The sequence below is a fragment of the Clarias gariepinus genome, chromosome 24 (assembly GCF_024256425.1).
Source record: "Clarias gariepinus isolate MV-2021 ecotype Netherlands chromosome 24, CGAR_prim_01v2, whole genome shotgun sequence".
NCBI lineage: Eukaryota > Metazoa > Chordata > Actinopteri > Siluriformes > Clariidae > Clarias > Clarias gariepinus.
The window spans coordinates 25,897,501-25,914,780 of NC_071123.1; the positions used below are offsets into that span (position 1 = coordinate 25,897,501).

Consider the following 17,280-nt stretch of genomic DNA (forward strand, 5'->3'; position numbering starts at 1 on the left):
ATGTATGTGTGTGTGTATACGTATATGTGTGTGTGTGTATATGTATGTGTGTGTGTGTATATGTGTGTGTGTGTATGTATGTGTGTGTGTATGTGTATATGTGTGTGTGTATACGTATGTGTGTGTATATGTATGTGTGTGTGTATACGTATGTTTGTGTATATGTATGTGTGTGTGTGTATATGTATGTGTGTGTGTGTATATGTACACGTTTGTGTGTGTGTATATGTGTGTGTGTGTGTGTGTATACGTATTGTGTGTGTGATATGTGTGTGTATACGTATTGTGTGTGTGTGTGTATACGTATTGTGTGTGTGTGTGTGATATGTACACGTTTGTGTGTGTATACGTATGTGTGTGTGTGTGTATACGTATGTGTGTGTATACGTATGTGTGTGTGTGTGTATACGTATGTGTGTGTGTGTACGTATGTGTGTGTATATGTATGTGTGTGTATACGTATGTGTGTGTGTGTGTATACGTATGTGTGTGTGTGTACACGTATGTGTGTGTGTGTACACGTATGTGTGTGTATGTGTAAATGTGTGTGTGTGTATATGTACACGTATGTGTGTGTATGTGTATATGTACACGTATGTGTGTGTATACGTATGTGTGTGTGTGTGTGTATATGTACATGTTTGTGTGTGTATAAGTATGTGTGTGTATACGTATGTGTGTGTGTATACGTATGTGTGTGTGTGTATACGTACGTGTGTGTGTGTATATGTATATGTGTGTATATGTATGTGTGTGTGTGTGTGTGTACACGTATGTGTGTGTGTGTATACGTACGTGTGTGTGTGTATATGTATATGTGTGTATATGTATGTGTGTGTGTGTACGTATGTGTGTGTGTATACGTACATGTGTGTATATGCGTATGTGTGTGTATATGTACATCTGTGTGTGTTTATACGTATGTGTGTGTATATGTACATGTGTGTGTGTGTATACATATGTGTGTGTGTATACGTACGTGTGTGTATATGCGTATGTGTGTGTATATGCGTATGTGTGTGTATATGTACATGTGTGTGTGTATACGTATGTGTGTGTATACGTACGTGTGTGTGTATACGTACGTGTGTGTGTATGCGTATGTGTGTGTATATGTACATGTGTGTGTGTATACGTATGTGTGTGTATACGTACATGTGTGTATATGCGTATGTGTGTGTATATGCGTATGTGTGTGTATATGTACATGTGTGTGTGTATACATATGTGTGTGTATACGTACATGTGTGTGTATACGTACGTGTGTGTGTATACGTACGTGTGTGTGTATGCGTATGTGTGTGTATATGTACATGTGTGTGTGTATACGTATGTGTGTGTATACATACGTGTGTGTGTGTGTGTATACGTACGTGTGTGTGTATACGTACGTGTGTGTGTGTATATGTATGTGTGTATATGTTTGTGTGTGTGTGTATACACGTATGTGTGTGTATATGTACATGTGTGTGTGTGTGTGTGTGTATACCTGGCCTGGCCTGAACTCAGGGAACAGCTCTGTGACTTGAGGCAGACATTTAGTCGTGTCCTTCTGCATAATTCCAGCCAATGGGAGCGTGATTGCTGACTGATGCCCCGCCCCTCCGGAGGGTGTTGGCCTATCACACTCACTCTCGCTGTCTGAGGAGCTGCTAAACTCCGCCTTCTCCCCGACAGAGGAGGGAGCGATGATGGAGGGAAGAATAATACCGTCTCCTTCATCACTCACTAGAGAGAGAGAGAAATATACACAGGGGTTCATCCTGAACTGACAAATACTGTGTGTGTGTGTGTGTGTGTGTGTGTGTGTGTGTGTGTGTGTGTGTATCTCACCACTGGAGCTCTGTGTGGGTGGGTCTTCTTTCTTAGCAATAATTGGCAGGCTCGGGGGTGGGGGTGGGGGCATGAGCTTCGCATCGATGTCCTCAGAGTCGGCATCATAGTCATCTTCATCATCTACACACACACACACACACACACACATAGTGTTTTGTCAGGGGAGGGAAAGACAGAACATGATCACAGTTCTTATACAGGTTAACTGTGTGTGTGTGTGTGTGTGTGTGTGTGTGTGTGTGTGTGTGTGTGTGTATACCTGCTCTGTGTGACAGCTGCATGCTGCTCATAGCTTGTTTGTATTTCCGGGTTTCATCCTCAGCGACTTCACTGATGTCTGAATAATCCACTGCATCATCAGTGCTCTTCACCCAGCCTACACACACACACACACACACACACACACACGCACGCACGCACGCGCACGCACGCACGCACACACACACAATGATAAGTTGCTGTTATATTCAGCATATCTCCCAGAACAGTCGCTCTCTCTCTCTCACACACACACACACACACACACCGTCAGCGTCAGTGCTATGATCTGTGTCCTCCTCAGTGGCGGTGATCTCTGTAATGAGCGTGCTCAGACCGAGAGAGACCAGACCCGACAAGTGCTTCTTACTCTCCTGAGAAACAGACAAACAGACAGTTAAAATGTTAAATCTAATAATAATCTGCTGACCTTTAATGTAATCAGTGATATTATTAGGGCTGGACCAGAATATTCGAATATTCATTTGGAGGGATGGCATTCGATTTTTTATTTTAAGATTCGAATATTCGAAAAAAGAAGAAGAAAAAAAAATTTTACCCGTGACATCGATCCCTGCGAAACGGTTCTCAAATTCGGGCTTAACTGACTAGCCCTTGAGGCAAAATCGGTCCGCGACCGGCAGTAGGACCCGGAAATAACATGGTTACGAACCAGGAAGCATAAAAGGAGACAAGATGGCGCGGCACATCGCTTAGTAATTGAGTTCGCCCATGTCGCTTCGGACGTTTCGCCAATTCGTGAGTTCTCACTTTCTTGGGTTTGCTTTCAGATTGAGTGTGTGTTAATAGGACGCAGGATAAATTGTGTTTAACCCTGAAGGGGCGGCTAGCGCTTTCCTCCGAGTGTGTTACTCCGCCCCTAACGGTGCGTGAGCGAGCAGTTCAAAAAGATGCGGTCGGCTGACGTCACGCGGTTCGGAGGAAACACGGGATAGTCTTCGCCCTCCCGACTAAGTGGTAGTAGTAGTCTTAATGTGGAGCCCCCTAGTGACGGGGAGGAATTGGCTACGACTAATATTGGGAAGAAAATTAGAACCCCCCCCCAAAAAAAAAAAAAAAAATATATATATATATATATAAAAAAAATTCTTGCTCCCGATTCGAGAGAGTCCTTAAAACAATCACGTGGTTATTCTGCCTACTCAGGTTACTCCACGTTTGGGTTAACCATCCACACTACAAAGGGCTAACCGCTAAAGCTACGTCTCCCGGTCTACTCAGGTTAGTTCATGACAACTTGCCTGTATCCATATTACACAAAAATGCGACTTTGCACTCCCTTGCGTCCGCAGCAGTTGGATGAACGGTTCTCGACATAAAAATGTAGCAGACAGACACACACATAGAGATTCCTGCCTTTATTAGAGATAAGAATATATACAGCCCCCTTCCACCGAAGCTTCGAATACTCGATGTTGATCACTACCGAATACTCGAAGCTCAAAAAATGGTATTCAGACCAGCCCTAGATATTATTATTATTATTATTTGAGGTTGAAGCCCACGTCCATGTCTGTGTGTCTCTCTGTACAGCAGAACTCTCTGTCTAACTTATTAATACAAAGAAATCCCATTCTGTAAGGTTGAGTATCTTACGCCTTGTTTACACTAAGTTGTCCCATCATAAAGATATCATTGAAAGAGCGAGTTCGAACCAACGTACAGACAAAATCTTTCTGTTGTTTATACAGATTACTCATTTCCTTATCAATGTTTCTCCTTGACTTCCCCCTTTACACTGATCATTAATGCCGTTTTCCTCACCGTGTCCAGGACACTGTCGTCCTCCAGCTGTCCATCTTCATTGATGTTTCCGAACAGGAAGCCGGTCAGGTGAAAGGGACGGTCCTGATCGTCCTCACTGTCCGAGTCCGACATGATCCTGGACAATAATCAATCAGTCAATCAATCAATAATCAATCAATCAGTCAGTCAGTCAGTCAGTCAGCCCACAGTACTGTAACACATCTGACGATGTCTTGTGTACTGTAATACAGCTCTAAACAATGTTACATTTCACTAAACACTTCCTCCCTTAGTGCACTACCCAGGGCACATCCAGAAAATAATTAAAGTAATTAGAGAATGATAAACTACAATAACTAGGTCTCGGTGCTATATTCAGTACTCTATAATCTATGGTATAGAAAAAGTCATGTGGAATTCTTCTTTAAAAAACAACAAAAAAGACAATAACAATGTAATAAATAAAGTTTGAGTGTGAACGGAGTAAGAAGCCTCAGTAAATCCTTCCTCACCTCTCCCCGGTGTTCACACCAGGCCCTGACTGAATCCCCGGTCTCGAGTGGCCGCTCCTCCCCGGGAAACGAGCACAACCTCAGGGCAGCGCTCTCCGAGCCGCCCGGCTAGCCTAGCCACCGCTAATGAGGAAATGCTGTCTTTGAGAGAAAACCACAATCACCGACTTCAGTTATAATACCGTTTATTGTTCATGTCTGTAAATATTAAATAAAGACTGCAGGAACTCTGTAATAACTCATCACGCCTGAGCGGTAGGACTGCAGGCTAGCCGCCGGAGCAGTGTTTACTCTGCCCGCTTCCGGTTTCCGCCGCGGATTCACTTCCGGTTTGAAGCCCCGCCCACGAAGTGTAGTTCTATTCAACGTGTTTAATTATAGATCTACAGTACAGTTCATAATCGTGTGTATGTTTATAGATATATAAACACACAAATGGAGCATCCACACTCATAAACACTATAAGTTATTATATAACATTTACAATATTTATGTTACACACTATACACCCAAAAGTATGTGCACCCCCCTGACCATCACACCCATGTTCTCCTGTTCAAGGCAGATTTGTTCCCCTGTGTTTCCTGTTAGAATGCACTCTGCTCTCCTATGAAGGCTGTACACTGAATGTTGGAGCGTGTGTGTGTGTGTGTGTGTGCATTCACACACTCTACAGGAGCATTAGTGAGCTCAGGCGCTGATGACGAGGCTCCAGTTCCTCCCAGACACACACTCTTTACACCCCGTGTCTTCATCTACCTGGCTTTGTGACTCTATAGAAGGGTTTGAGCCTCTTAGTTCTTCTGGAAATTGTAATTCTACCGCACAAACTCACTCATTCTCCATAACGTTTATCCTGTACAGGGTCACAGGAGGTCTCCACGGGACTCGGGGTCACTAGGCGGGGTACACCCCGGACGCCTGGGCTCTACTGCCAGCTCATAAAAGTGCCTTCTTACCCAGGGCATCCACAATATCAGAAACAAGCGTGAGAGGATTACACAGAGCTTCTGCATCTCTAAATATCGAGAAACAAAACAGCTGAAAGTTTTCTTACTCTGTAGAGACAGAAAGATGTGCACAGCATCTGTTATACAACATTTCTACACTTAGCTCTCAGTGTGATTAGTAAGTGTACCGATTAGACAATAGACAGCCAGTCCGTTTCTAGGACACAGCCTTGAAATAATTCCATTATTTATGCAAAAAAATAATAATTATTACATAAACAGCTCACTTTTAACAAGACGGTTTATTATTATTATTATTATTATTGTTATTATTATTATTATTATTAATACTACTACTTTACTGAAGCTATGCCAGGTTTTGTTAATATTATTGCAACACTCTAATTGCATTTTTTGCGAAACAGTGATTGAATTTTCACATTAAATACACTCGACTGTTTTTGGCGCCGGTGATGTATTTAATAGAGTTTAATTTATCAAGAGGAATCTCTTTTTTAGAATTATGATATGATATTGAAAAAGCTACTTTAATGTTTTCTGGCATCAGCACAAACGGTGTATTAGGAATCATGGATTTTGGCACCGATGTTGGATTACATACGCATGTGTTTACATGGTGTTTCTCTGCAGAGTGCTGGGTTCAGACCAAACTACTGGCAGTAAATTAGACATCTGGGGGTCAGACAAACAGGACAAACAGGAAAAACATCCTTTAAATCTTGCAATGCTTATTCAAAAATGTGCATGTACACAATATGAGACCGCTTTAATTTAAACAAAACAATGCAAAACCTGACTTTTCTGACTGAGAATGCTTTTAAATTGATAAAAACCATCACATTATTTCTCTTTATTATTCCACATTGCTGTAAAAAAAAAAGTTGGATCTATTATATAGTGCATCTCAAAAAGTTAGAATATTGTGAAAATGTTAATTTCCTTTTTGTCATGGTGCGTGCTTTTTAAAAAAGTGAAACTCGCATATATTCTAGCTTCATTACGTTTGCACGTGCACTTTATGTTGTCTGTGAAAAAAGTAGATAGTCTTCCTCTGTGGGGTAGCTAGTTAGTTTTTGTTAATTTATGTTATAAATTTATGTTGTCAGGTCAATCTGATTAGGCCCCTTAGTTGGCTAGTTTAGTTATTTCTCTTAATTTATGTTGCATGTAGCACCTTGGTCCTGGAGGAACGTTGTTACGTTGCACCGTGTACTAACTGTATAGGGTTTGCACTGCATAAGTCACTTTTAATATGTGGATTGCACAACCATGGACATAACCATTCTTTTATTACCATTTATTCGGCTGCTCTTAATGTTTTACATTTCTTCATATATTCTCCATATATTTTCTATATTGTGTATTTTTGTGTACAGTTATTTTATTTTAAACTTTTATTTGTATATTTTTATTTTATTCTTCCCTAGTTAAACTTACCCTTTATTTTAATTTTCATATTTATTTCCTATTCATATTCATATTCTTTTATTCTTAGGTCACGAGCAATTGTCTAAGCATTTCACTGCATATCGTACTGTGTATGACTGTGTATGACTGTGTATGACTGTGTATGACTGTGTATGACTGTGTATGTGACAAATAAAAATTGAATTTAAAGTGACAATAAAGCCTACTTAAACTTAGACTTGAACTTGAATGTAAAGTGAAATATTTTAAACATAATCCAGTCTCTATAAAACAGTACAATAGTTCCTAAGATCAATCAAAAAACGATTTCCAATACAGCAATTCTGATTCGGTACATGGTCGGGGCTCCATTAGCACAAACTACTGCATCAGTGCAGCGAGGCTGAGGCGTTACTGAAGACCAGGTTACTTTGACGGTGCAGACTAATTGTTGTGATTTTAAAAACTACCAAACCTTTGTGTATAAGACTGTAAGACTTTACCCCAAAGAGAACTCAAGAATTAAATCATCAGACAGCTTAAACACAGTATGAGGTCATTGACGTCCTGTGCTGAGACCAGAGCTCTTCTGTGAAGAAAAAGAAATTAATCTCATTCACAGAAAATAGATGCTCCAGAAGATACACACAGATCTGATTAATCAATCATTATATTAGAATATTTCTATTCCTGGAACAGGGAGGGAAAATGTCATGCTACTGTATAATTTACCAACTGCTTGTTTTGGAAATGATTCTTGTGGAACACAAAGTGTAAGTTACAGCACAGTCAAGTTCTCTCTTCACATATCGCAGTGTAACTGGTATCAGAGCGCAGGGGCAGACATGACACTTTGTACTGTTTTGTTTAAAAAATAGCCAAAAAGTTAATTGCCTTAGCATTTTACAAAATGTTCCACATCGGGGTTGTTCTAAATGATCCAGGTGACTGCAGTTGAAACTGTTCACAATACGTCCTGACTGGAATGTTTTCTCATAAGATGCAGTGGTAAAGCGCTCGCCCTATCACCTGGAGATCGCTGGTTCGGTTCCCGGGTGATGCTGTAACCTCTCGCAGCCGGAGGTCTAGAGAGAGCTGATTGGCCGAGCTCTCTCAGGGGGGAGGGGGGAGAGGTACTCGCGCTCACACATTAGCCAATCAGGGGCGTCTGTGAGCTCGCGCACGCGGAAGGAACAGGCAGGCAGACAGAGAGGGACGACCGTGTCCCCAAAATAAATTGTAGTTGTGTAGACAAGACAGACCTGAATGTACGGAAGGGATTAACAAAACAACATTTAGCGATTACGCGGTGCGGATTAGAGAGCTGCACCGTGCAATGTGATACAATTAATAAGAGCCCTAACGCAGGGCAACTGAGGGGGTCAATGGAAAAGGAGTCTGTGAGAGTGTTTATAACACGCACAGGAAGACTTCCTGTTGGAAAATAGCATGGGATTATTAATTAGGACTGAAAAGGAAAATTGAAAACACAAAATAACCAGAGCTTTGACGTCTCCTCAAGAACTGCCGGCTTTGGAAACTAAAACTAAAGCTCTGTATCCTCTCTGGTGAGTCCTCGGGGTGAGGATTTATGTTTGTTTTAAACAGCGAGTGTACGTACATGCCAATCGTACTGCCTGGCGCTCTTTCTCTCTCTGTCTTGCCGGCTTCTTGTGAAGACTGAGGCTAAGTCTTTGCCTCTGACTTGGGTCTTGTGCGCTTTGTATTTGGCCCTGATATCCTTACCGGTGCTACCTATTGATTGCATAAAGTGTGCAGGTTTCAGGGCCCTTAAATGAACATGCCTCCAGGTGCAGCGGGTCCGTGCTGATTCGCCTTACAGCACAATCGCCTAGCAACCGTCTGTGCATCTGTGTGGCCGCGGTTTTGCCCGTTCTGAACAATGCGGAGTATTTTTTTCCCCTCGCGAGACCCACAAGGTTACAGATAATGTGTGAAAATAACAAAAACAACAGAACAATCCACGGTAGCATGAAAACCTCATTCATTTTAAAGCTTAAGGATGTTCATGCTGGGAGTTGGAGCCCTGAGTGTTATACAGTGGAACCTCGGGTTGCGAGTAACTCGATTTGCAAGCATTCTGCAAGATGTTTTAATAAAATTTCTCTTGATAAACGTGAACCAAATATCACAGAGTATCGTGTGGCCCACATGTGCTTCTTGTTTTGACATTGAGAGTAAAGTGATCACAACTGAGCCAATGGTTCTTCTCTAAAGCCTCTTTAATTTTGTGTTTGTATACTGTATGTGTGTGCTCACGCAGAGGTGTGTGTGTGTGTGTGTGTGTGTGGGCCAATCTTTACCATTACTATTACTACTGCCATCTAGTGGCTAGCTTAGCAGTAGTTAGTAATGGTAAGGATCGGCATGTTCAAAACAAGCAGCTGAATGCGAGAGGCAGAGAGCATGTTTTTTAAATTAAAACAAAATGTACATTTATAATAGCATCTATAAGTGTAAGTAAACATGGATAAAAAACAAGGCACACATTAGTTTAACAAAAAATAAATAGCAAAAAAAAACACTCAAAGAAATAAATAAGAAAGAAATGTAATGAAGAAAAGTAAATAAATAAACAAAATAGATAAATAAATACAAATACAAAGGGGTCTATCTATTCCTTATATTCAAATTTCTTTCCTTTTTATATAAAAAGAAGGAAAATAATTATAAATTAAATAGTTTTTTTAGAATGAAAAATAAAGCTTAGTTTTTATACATTATGCATTTATGAATAAAAATGTACCTAAAATCAGCATTATATTAATGAGAAACGTATTCCTCCTATCATTCAGTAGTATTCCTGCATCGTTCATACAAATTTAAATAATTCTTTTGATTGTTTAAAGTTGCTTTTGTCAATTGTTAAAAGTGCTATACAAATAAATTTTAATTAAATTGAATTGATTCCAAACATAATATGTTTTCCACCCAAGCGGGCAGTGATTGTGTCTTTGGTTCCCACCAATAAGATATATTTTCCCAAAATATTCCCAAACCCATCCAGTACTTTTGCAAACATAAAATAAATAAAGAAGTGCTCTAATATATCAAAAGCTTTATAAAAATCTCAAAATAAAATAACCCCATCATCCTCAATTTCTTGATTATATTAGTAAATCCAAAACCAGACGAATATTATTTTGTATAGATCGGCCTCTGATACATCCAGTTTGGGTTTCCCCAATTATTTTGATAAACGTGATTTTAGGCGATTATTATATATGTGAGTTAATCACTTATAGTCATTGTTTAGTAAAGTTATGGGTCGCAAATTGTTCACCAATCTAACATCCTTTGCTGGTTTAGTAATGAGTATGATTAACCCTCGCCTCATTGATTTAGGCAAAACTGGATTTATAATCATTTCCTGAAAAGCTGCAAAAAGAAATTCCCTTAACAAATACCAAAAATGGTGATATAAGTTAGAGGTAATACTGTCTGTGATTTACCCAGGTCAGGTGGGCCCGGTGATTTACCTAACGACAAACACATGACAGCAGAATCAAGCTCTTCATTTGTCATTTCTGCATCACATGTCAGTTTGAACTGTTCATCTATTTGTGGGACAGAGTCGCAAAGTTTTTCAAAAAGAGGATCAGGATCGAATATTGATGAAGAAAACGAGTATAAATCTTATAAAGCTAGCTATAGTTTTAGCTATTAATTGCATCTGAACACTCTGCTCAATCAATGATTAAGGTTTTAATAGAGTTCCTTATTTGATATATTTTTTCCAGCCTACAGAAATAAGCTCTATTTTTTCCCTCCTTTTTCCATCCTTTTAGCTCTTGATCTAATATCTGTCCCCTTGGCATGTCTCATATAGACTTCATCCAATTGTGATTACAAAAATAACAACCTTGATTTATCATCTTCACATAAATTTATTTTATTCCAAAATTCAGTTATTTCTTTAATAATAGAGGCCTGATCTGTGATATGATTTTTGTTGACCTGTTTACTATAAGAAATAGATAACTGACGTTTATATTTATATTATATATTATATTTAAAAAAATCCCATTTACTTGTCCAGGTGACCAAATTATCATCACTAACAATACTTGAAATTATATCTTTAACCTTTTATCTTTAAGCAGAGAGCATGCTTGTCATTAGTTTTGGTTATGCCTATTTCATGCCTTTCTGTTGTTGTCAATCAAAGGCACACGTTACAGAACTGTTCGCTCTGCGTTTTTTCAAAGGTAAAGTGCACGTTAATTTGTTTAATTTTTACTTTTTTTATATTTTGCATTAATTATTTTTATATGAATATTTGTGGACCGATTGTGGAACGAATCGTCTGAGTTTTCATTATTTCTTATGAGAGAAATTCACTTTATTTTACTTGTGTTTTGATGTACAAGCACACTTCTGGAACAAATTATGCTCGCAATTCAAGGTTTGTACAAGCAGGTGTAATCGTATACACATCTTGTATTGTGTTTATTGGCTAACAAGGACAGTAGTTCTATCAGTGAGTAAACCTTCATGAGTTTCAGTTCAACAAGAGAAGATAGAAAATGTGAATAAAAATAATTATGCCATGACAAATTTAGTCAGAAAAACGAAATTACGAAATTAATGCATACAAGTAATTAAACACACATAATTCAAATGTATTATATTTCTTTCCCTCATTAATGCAGATTACAGCAGATTACAGCAACACTGGCCATGACGGAGGCCACCTGAACCCCAACAGCTTTCTTTAAACTAACAGTGTTGTTATGAATGCCTTGTTCAACCGAGTCCAATGGAAAGCCTGGGAGGCAGCGGTTAAGGGGATTTTAATGCAATAAGATGAATCAGGTACTGCTTACCTGGTGACAGGGGCTGTGCCTGATTTAAACAACCGAATACAGAGGAAGAGGATTTTTGATGAAGATGATGCACGGGACTTTAACAGAGTGACAGTACCTACGTCTGTTTGTTACATCCATCAGATGAAGATCGGTCTTTCTCTTTTGGTTACATAGGAAAATATGAACCCAGTTTCAGCATTGTTGGCAAAACAGTACAAGATCTGGCAGAATAAGCTGATAGGTATAAGCTGTCTAGACTTTATGACAACAACAATTTTGAAAGATTTTCAAGATGACTGCTTTAACACTAGAACTACCAGAGAGGGGCCATTTGGCCCTATCCCCCTAGCTCTACCAGAGAGGGGCCATTTGGCCCTATCCCCCTAGCTCTACCAGAGAGGGGCCATTTGGCCCTATCCCCCTAGCTCTACCAGAGAGGGGCCATTTGGCCCTATCCCCCTAGCTCTACCAGAGAGGGGCCATTTGGCCCTATCCCCCTAGCTCTACCAGAGAGGGGCCATTTGGCCCAGTTGTTTTTACCTAATACCCTTAATCACGTGTGAACAGATGCCTTTGTTCTGTAAATGTGGCAATTACTTACAGAGCGACGTACAAGGTGCTATTGACTTTACAATCAGGGATCACAGTCATCTAGGAGCAATATGTAAGGGGCCATACCATGGGTACAATTGGTGTAGAACATAACATACAACATAAATTCAAATTCAAATTTTATTTGTCACATTCACATACATACACGGTACGGCATGAAGTGAAATGTATTGCACGACTGCCCAACAAATTGACACAATATGAAAACACAATAAAATAGAATAAAAAGAAAAGCATACTGAAGACAAATGGTATGTAAATTCCACTCATTTATCTCCACGTAGCCTTCTCCCAGCATAAAAACTACTACCACTAATAGAAAAATATATATTTACATAAGTGTGCAACATCTGGTGTTTGTGTATGTGTGTGTGTGTGTGTGTGTGTGTGTGTGTGTGTGACCAGTATTTTAGCAGTTCATTGGTGTGATCTGTTGGCCCATATCTGGCACTGCCACTCAGTTTCCTTTTTACATTTTCCACATGTGTACTTGTAGCAGGCTATACAGCGTAAGCTTGCATTATTTTTCTTGCACTGGAAGGTCACCTGACACTTGGCCCTTTTCCCTGGGTGTGGTGTGGCAGGTTGTTGCCAAAGCAGCTGCTCCTTGTCCACCATCCTTGCTTGCATAAACTGCTCAGCAAGCTCAGTTGCAAGCTGCGCCAGGAAATCCACCCTTCTCTCCTTCACTCCAGTGCATGCCTGATACAGCACATGAGCATTCATTGCTGCCATGTCAATCAAGTTGTAAAACACAGCGACTGGCCATCGCCGTGTTCCTGCCCGTACGGTGTACTGTCGAACCTTCTGGTCCATAACGTCCACGCCACACTTCATGGTGTTGTAGTCAGTGACTGTGTTTGGCTTCCTCTTTCTGTTATCTCCAATCTCAACTATGTTGTGCATGGTGCTGAGGATGCAGACAGTCTTCCTCCGCTTGGGCGCATAAACTGTGAGTGTAGTGCCAGTTGTTGAAAACACCTGATAAGTGAGATAAGAAAAGATAAAACGTTATAGTCATTGCACTTTTATATATAGTATAATAGCACAATGGAATTGGGATCTCTTGCTCTAGGTTCAAAATAGAAAAAAAATAACACAGCACTTATATAAATGCTTATATTAATATAGATCAAATAAATAATACAGCACTTTATATAAAAATAGATAAAAATAACGACAACATACCTGTGTGGTGAATTCGTTGCGGTCCGAAGATTGTTTGGCTGATTGTGGAAGCTCACGACGAATCTTGTTTATGGTGCCAACAAGGGTAGTTTTCCGGCTGAGCAGTCGTCCAGCAAGTGACAATGAAGTGAAGTAATTGTCAGTGGTAACAGTTTTTCCCTTGTCCATGAAATTGGCCACCCATTGTTTTGCAGCAGAGCCAAAGCCTCAGCAGCAGTGTAATGTCTTGGCATATTTGCAGCTTGTTGGTACCGATAAGTTCTTGAAGATTGTGAATGCATGTAGTAAACTATCCCTTTTATTCCCAAGTTTAGCTTGTCATCAGTAAACAGCCCTACCCACAGTCATCCAAAGCACAGCCATGTGTGAGATACTTTAGAGTACACTTCTTGGGGGGAAGGGGAGTGACACATTCCAATCGGTCACCCATTTACAAATGAATAGGAGTCAATTGTCAGTGATTAAGTTGTTAGTTTAAAACCAAGGGGCCATTTGGCCTACCACTGGTAGGGCTGGAGGGGTCAGAAAAACCTGGTAGTGTTAAAAAAAAATGTAAATTTGAGGAAATGTTTAAGGATGTGTACAAACATGCTCTGCAGCACCTGGGTGACCGAGTTAATGTGCCTGAAAGGATCATGAGCATTTTAACCACGGCTCTAATAATGAAGGTGCTCCTGCAAACAGACCAAGGATAAAAGAAGTCAAAGTAGATTTAATCCACAGTGATGAGCAGGAATGGCTGATGGAGATGGAGGAAACTAAGTTTGTCTCTGGACTTGCTCGCTCCCTTTCTAGACCCATCGCCATGTCTGTAATAACAGGTCAGGATAAACTACAACACAAAGACAGTATGGTAACTTCAAAGGTGAAACTGAAGATGGGGAAGAAGAAGAGTGTTGTAGAAGAGCTGATGGCGTCTCTGCTCTTAACAACAGGAAGTGCAGGCCAGACAGTCCTTGCAGATTTTATCATGATGGTTATTTCCATGACTATCTTTGGTGCGACACCACAGACGGTACATGGGATTATTGTTGTACCACATAATGGTCTCTTGGTGTCCTGTTGCACATTCCTTATTCTGGTTGGTAAGACATAACAAAGTATGTAACCAAAACACTCTGCATTTATCTAACTGTGTGTGCATGTGAAAGAGTGGCCACGTTCACTTGAGCAAAAACAAGTGATACTTTGTAATGCTTCACTATCTGATTAAAATCAATGCTGTCTGTATATTGGAAATGATGATCTAATTAAATTCTGGTATTCGAATAGATGAAAATAAAACACCATCATGACCTTGTCAGTGATCTTAAACCATCTTTAGCTGATTCTAACAGTCTGCAAGTCCTTACCAGAACACTTCTGTTATTTGGTGAAACTACTTGTTTAAATGGCAATAATAAAGTCTTATAAAGAATAATGTCTGTGTCATCGATCTCATGAAGCCAGACACAGCTCTATGTATAGGAAGAAAGGAAAAGAGACATATTTAAACACTCAAACGCCCTAAACTAAAGGTCCTGAATTAACATTTAAGATGGTCTGATAAATAAAATTTTCTTTGAGCTGAGGTCACAATTTCCTGTTTGTGTTAGGATTCAGTATATGGAGTCACTGGTGGCTCAGTGGTAGGTGGAATAACTATGGAAGGAAGGCCTGGGTTCGATTCTCAGCCGGTGCTGAAACCCCAGCCCCTGGATGCAGTGCCGGTCCAAAACCCGGATAAAATGGGAGGGTTGCGTCAGGAAGGGCATCCAGCGTAAAACCTGTGCCAAGCTTGTATGTGCAGACTGGATTGTTTGTTGTGGTGACCCCTTGCGGTGAGCAGCCGAAGGACCAACAACAGGTTAAGTCTATAAAAAATAAGCTATTTAAAATTTACAGCATTTCAATAACAACAATCTTTAATTAATATTTAATAAATCTTTATTTGCACACTGCTGGACTGTGGATGAATGTGGAAGGACTCTATCACACTGCGCTCTCAGTTCGGGTATTTTATACGCCGTCACCTCGTACCGCTGCCCCGGTCATGGGACAAAGGACTAAAGAAATCACAATTTTATGAGTAGAATGATACATATATTTACTCAGTATCTTTTATTCCTATGTTTATGTTTGATCATTCTGCCTAATGCCAGAACTCCAAAGTGCCGCAATAAAGTAACACTTAGGAGAAGTTCCAGAGCGCAGCCATCGGTAACCAGTCAACCAACGCCTCACCGACAAGAGCTTTCCCAAAACAAGGGCTTTCCCGAAAGACGCCATCTCTACAACAGCGCACCAACCAATCAGGAACGACGTGATTCTCTTCGCTGGAGGAGAACGAAACTTAATGCAAGTAAACAAACAGAGCTGCATACCAAATTCAAATTTAAATTTTATTTGTCACATACACAGTCATACACAGTAGGAAATGTAGTGAAATGCTTATACGACTGCCAGTGACCTTACCTCGCTGAAATTCGTGCTCGTTTAATAACCAAACCGTAAGATTAAACCCAAGACTCTGCCCTTGTGACTTTCTCCGATCTAGTTAACAGTACTCGAATAGCTTCATTCATTTTCACCTCCCAAACTGTTTGTATGTGTGTGTGTGTGTGTGTGTGTGTGTGTGTATGCCTTTAATTAGCATAGTTTTGTGTGTCGTAGATTAGTCAAATAAGTTCTTGCTTCTTTATAAAGTACTGTTGACTTGGTCGGTATTTTAAAGTCTAAACATTTGCCCAAATCTTAAGTTGCCCCGCTCTATAGCTAAATACTAGATTTTGTGTTATCATCGTTGGCCATGTGATAAGCAGAACTGGTAAGACATTACACTTACATCTTTTGCTTAACATCAAGTCAATAAAGTGTACATTATAAATTTTGATTCAGTTAATCAAATTAACCCGAATCGTTAAAGATTCCATACACCTCTGACCCAGAGCTAAACATTACATTTTTTTTTGTGGTACATGTAAATATATTAATAAACAAGTAGTGTTTTAGGACTTAAACGTTACATGGCATCCATTTATAAAAACATCCTGTAGCTATAGCTTTAACTGCATTTACATGGACAATACTTCTTCAATCTGTTTAAAACCATTTAAGATCATAACTTAACTGTTTACATGGATGCTTATCCTACTGTATAAGATGTGCATTTATATGGTCAAAGCATTTAATCTAAACATTACATATTAATGGTAAAGAATGCAACAGTTATTCGTGTCATTATTATGAAACCCTACCGCTGGAACCGCGGGTTTAGTGGTCCCCGCGCTTAGCAAACTTAGCAAACAGACCACACAAATACAATTTATAGAAAAGGACAGAGGAGAGTCTTTCTGCTGAGGTCTTCTGGAGTACAGGGAGCACTACTGAAGGCCCCAGCCATCTTCTATGGAGTGTCTGTTGGTGCAGCAGCATCTCTACTGCAGAAAATGTGCTCAACCAAGGTTACTCGAATCTGATAAATTTGGTCCCCGTATTTTTCTGTCCAACTCCTGCGGGTCTACCTCTTCCTCTGCCTCTTCCTCTCTCTGCCCCTCTTCCTCCATGGACTGCCCCTCTCATCCCAACTCTCTCTCTTACTGCAACATTGCCTTCCCTTCCTGTTGGAGACAGGTAAACTCACCTGCTGTGTCTTTATAGTGCTTACACCTGATTGTCAAGTTTATAGTTAAGCACCTAAGTGTCTGCACATGTGACAGCCATTGATTGCTTTATAGGACGTCTTGAAATGGCGAAGACGTGACATTACGTTGGATTTCTGTGTCTAATGTAAAAAAATGTGTATAATGTAAATGACCTCAATACGCTGTGTAGTTAATTTCTTTAATTTAAATCTTTAACATTTGCCTTTGGGTAATTTAATTTATTGCTTTTATTTTGTTACTTTCTGTTAAACAAAAC

At 39.8% G+C, this 17,280-nt stretch overlaps 2 protein-coding genes across 3 annotated transcripts in view; both read right to left on the reverse strand.

The window, feature by feature from the left end:
• The window catches only part of taf1 (TAF1 RNA polymerase II, TATA box binding protein (TBP)-associated factor), a 22,555-nt gene extending 17,882 nt beyond the window's left edge, over positions 1-4,673 (reverse strand). For both annotated transcript variants that reach the window (XM_053484805.1, XM_053484806.1), the window contains exons 1-6: positions 4,374-4,673; positions 3,880-3,997; positions 2,363-2,468; positions 2,096-2,212; positions 1,834-1,956; positions 1,490-1,728 (exon numbers count right to left, since the gene is read on the reverse strand). In XM_053484805.1, the coding sequence (XP_053340780.1) occupies positions 1,490-1,728; positions 1,834-1,956; positions 2,096-2,212; positions 2,363-2,468; positions 3,880-3,993 (699 nt within the window). In that variant the 5' untranslated portion in view covers positions 3,994-3,997; positions 4,374-4,673. The remainder of the gene's footprint in view (positions 1-1,489; positions 1,729-1,833; positions 1,957-2,095; positions 2,213-2,362; positions 2,469-3,879; positions 3,998-4,373) is intronic.
• Positions 4,674-12,609: 7,936 nt separating this feature from the next.
• On the reverse strand, positions 12,610-13,548 carry LOC128511956 (uncharacterized). The gene is made up of 2 exons (XM_053484999.1): positions 13,381-13,548; positions 12,610-13,173 (listed from the first exon to the last, which is right to left on the reverse strand). The coding sequence occupies exons 1-2, from the start codon at positions 13,546-13,548 to the stop codon at positions 12,610-12,612; spliced, it is 732 nt and encodes a 243-aa protein (XP_053340974.1).
• Between the last annotated feature and the right edge of the window lie 3,732 nt (positions 13,549-17,280).

What these genes read in the sequence shown, in the direction of transcription:
- LOC128511956 (XM_053484999.1), bottom strand. Translation starts at nt 13,548, where the DNA reads ATGGACAAGGGAAAAACTGTTACCACTGACAATTACTTCACTTCATTG. An exon ending in GCAACGAATTCACCACACAG is followed by an intron (nt 13,174 to 13,380) that starts GTATGTTGTCGT and finishes CTCACTTATCAG; the next exon opens with GTGTTTTCAACAACTGGCAC.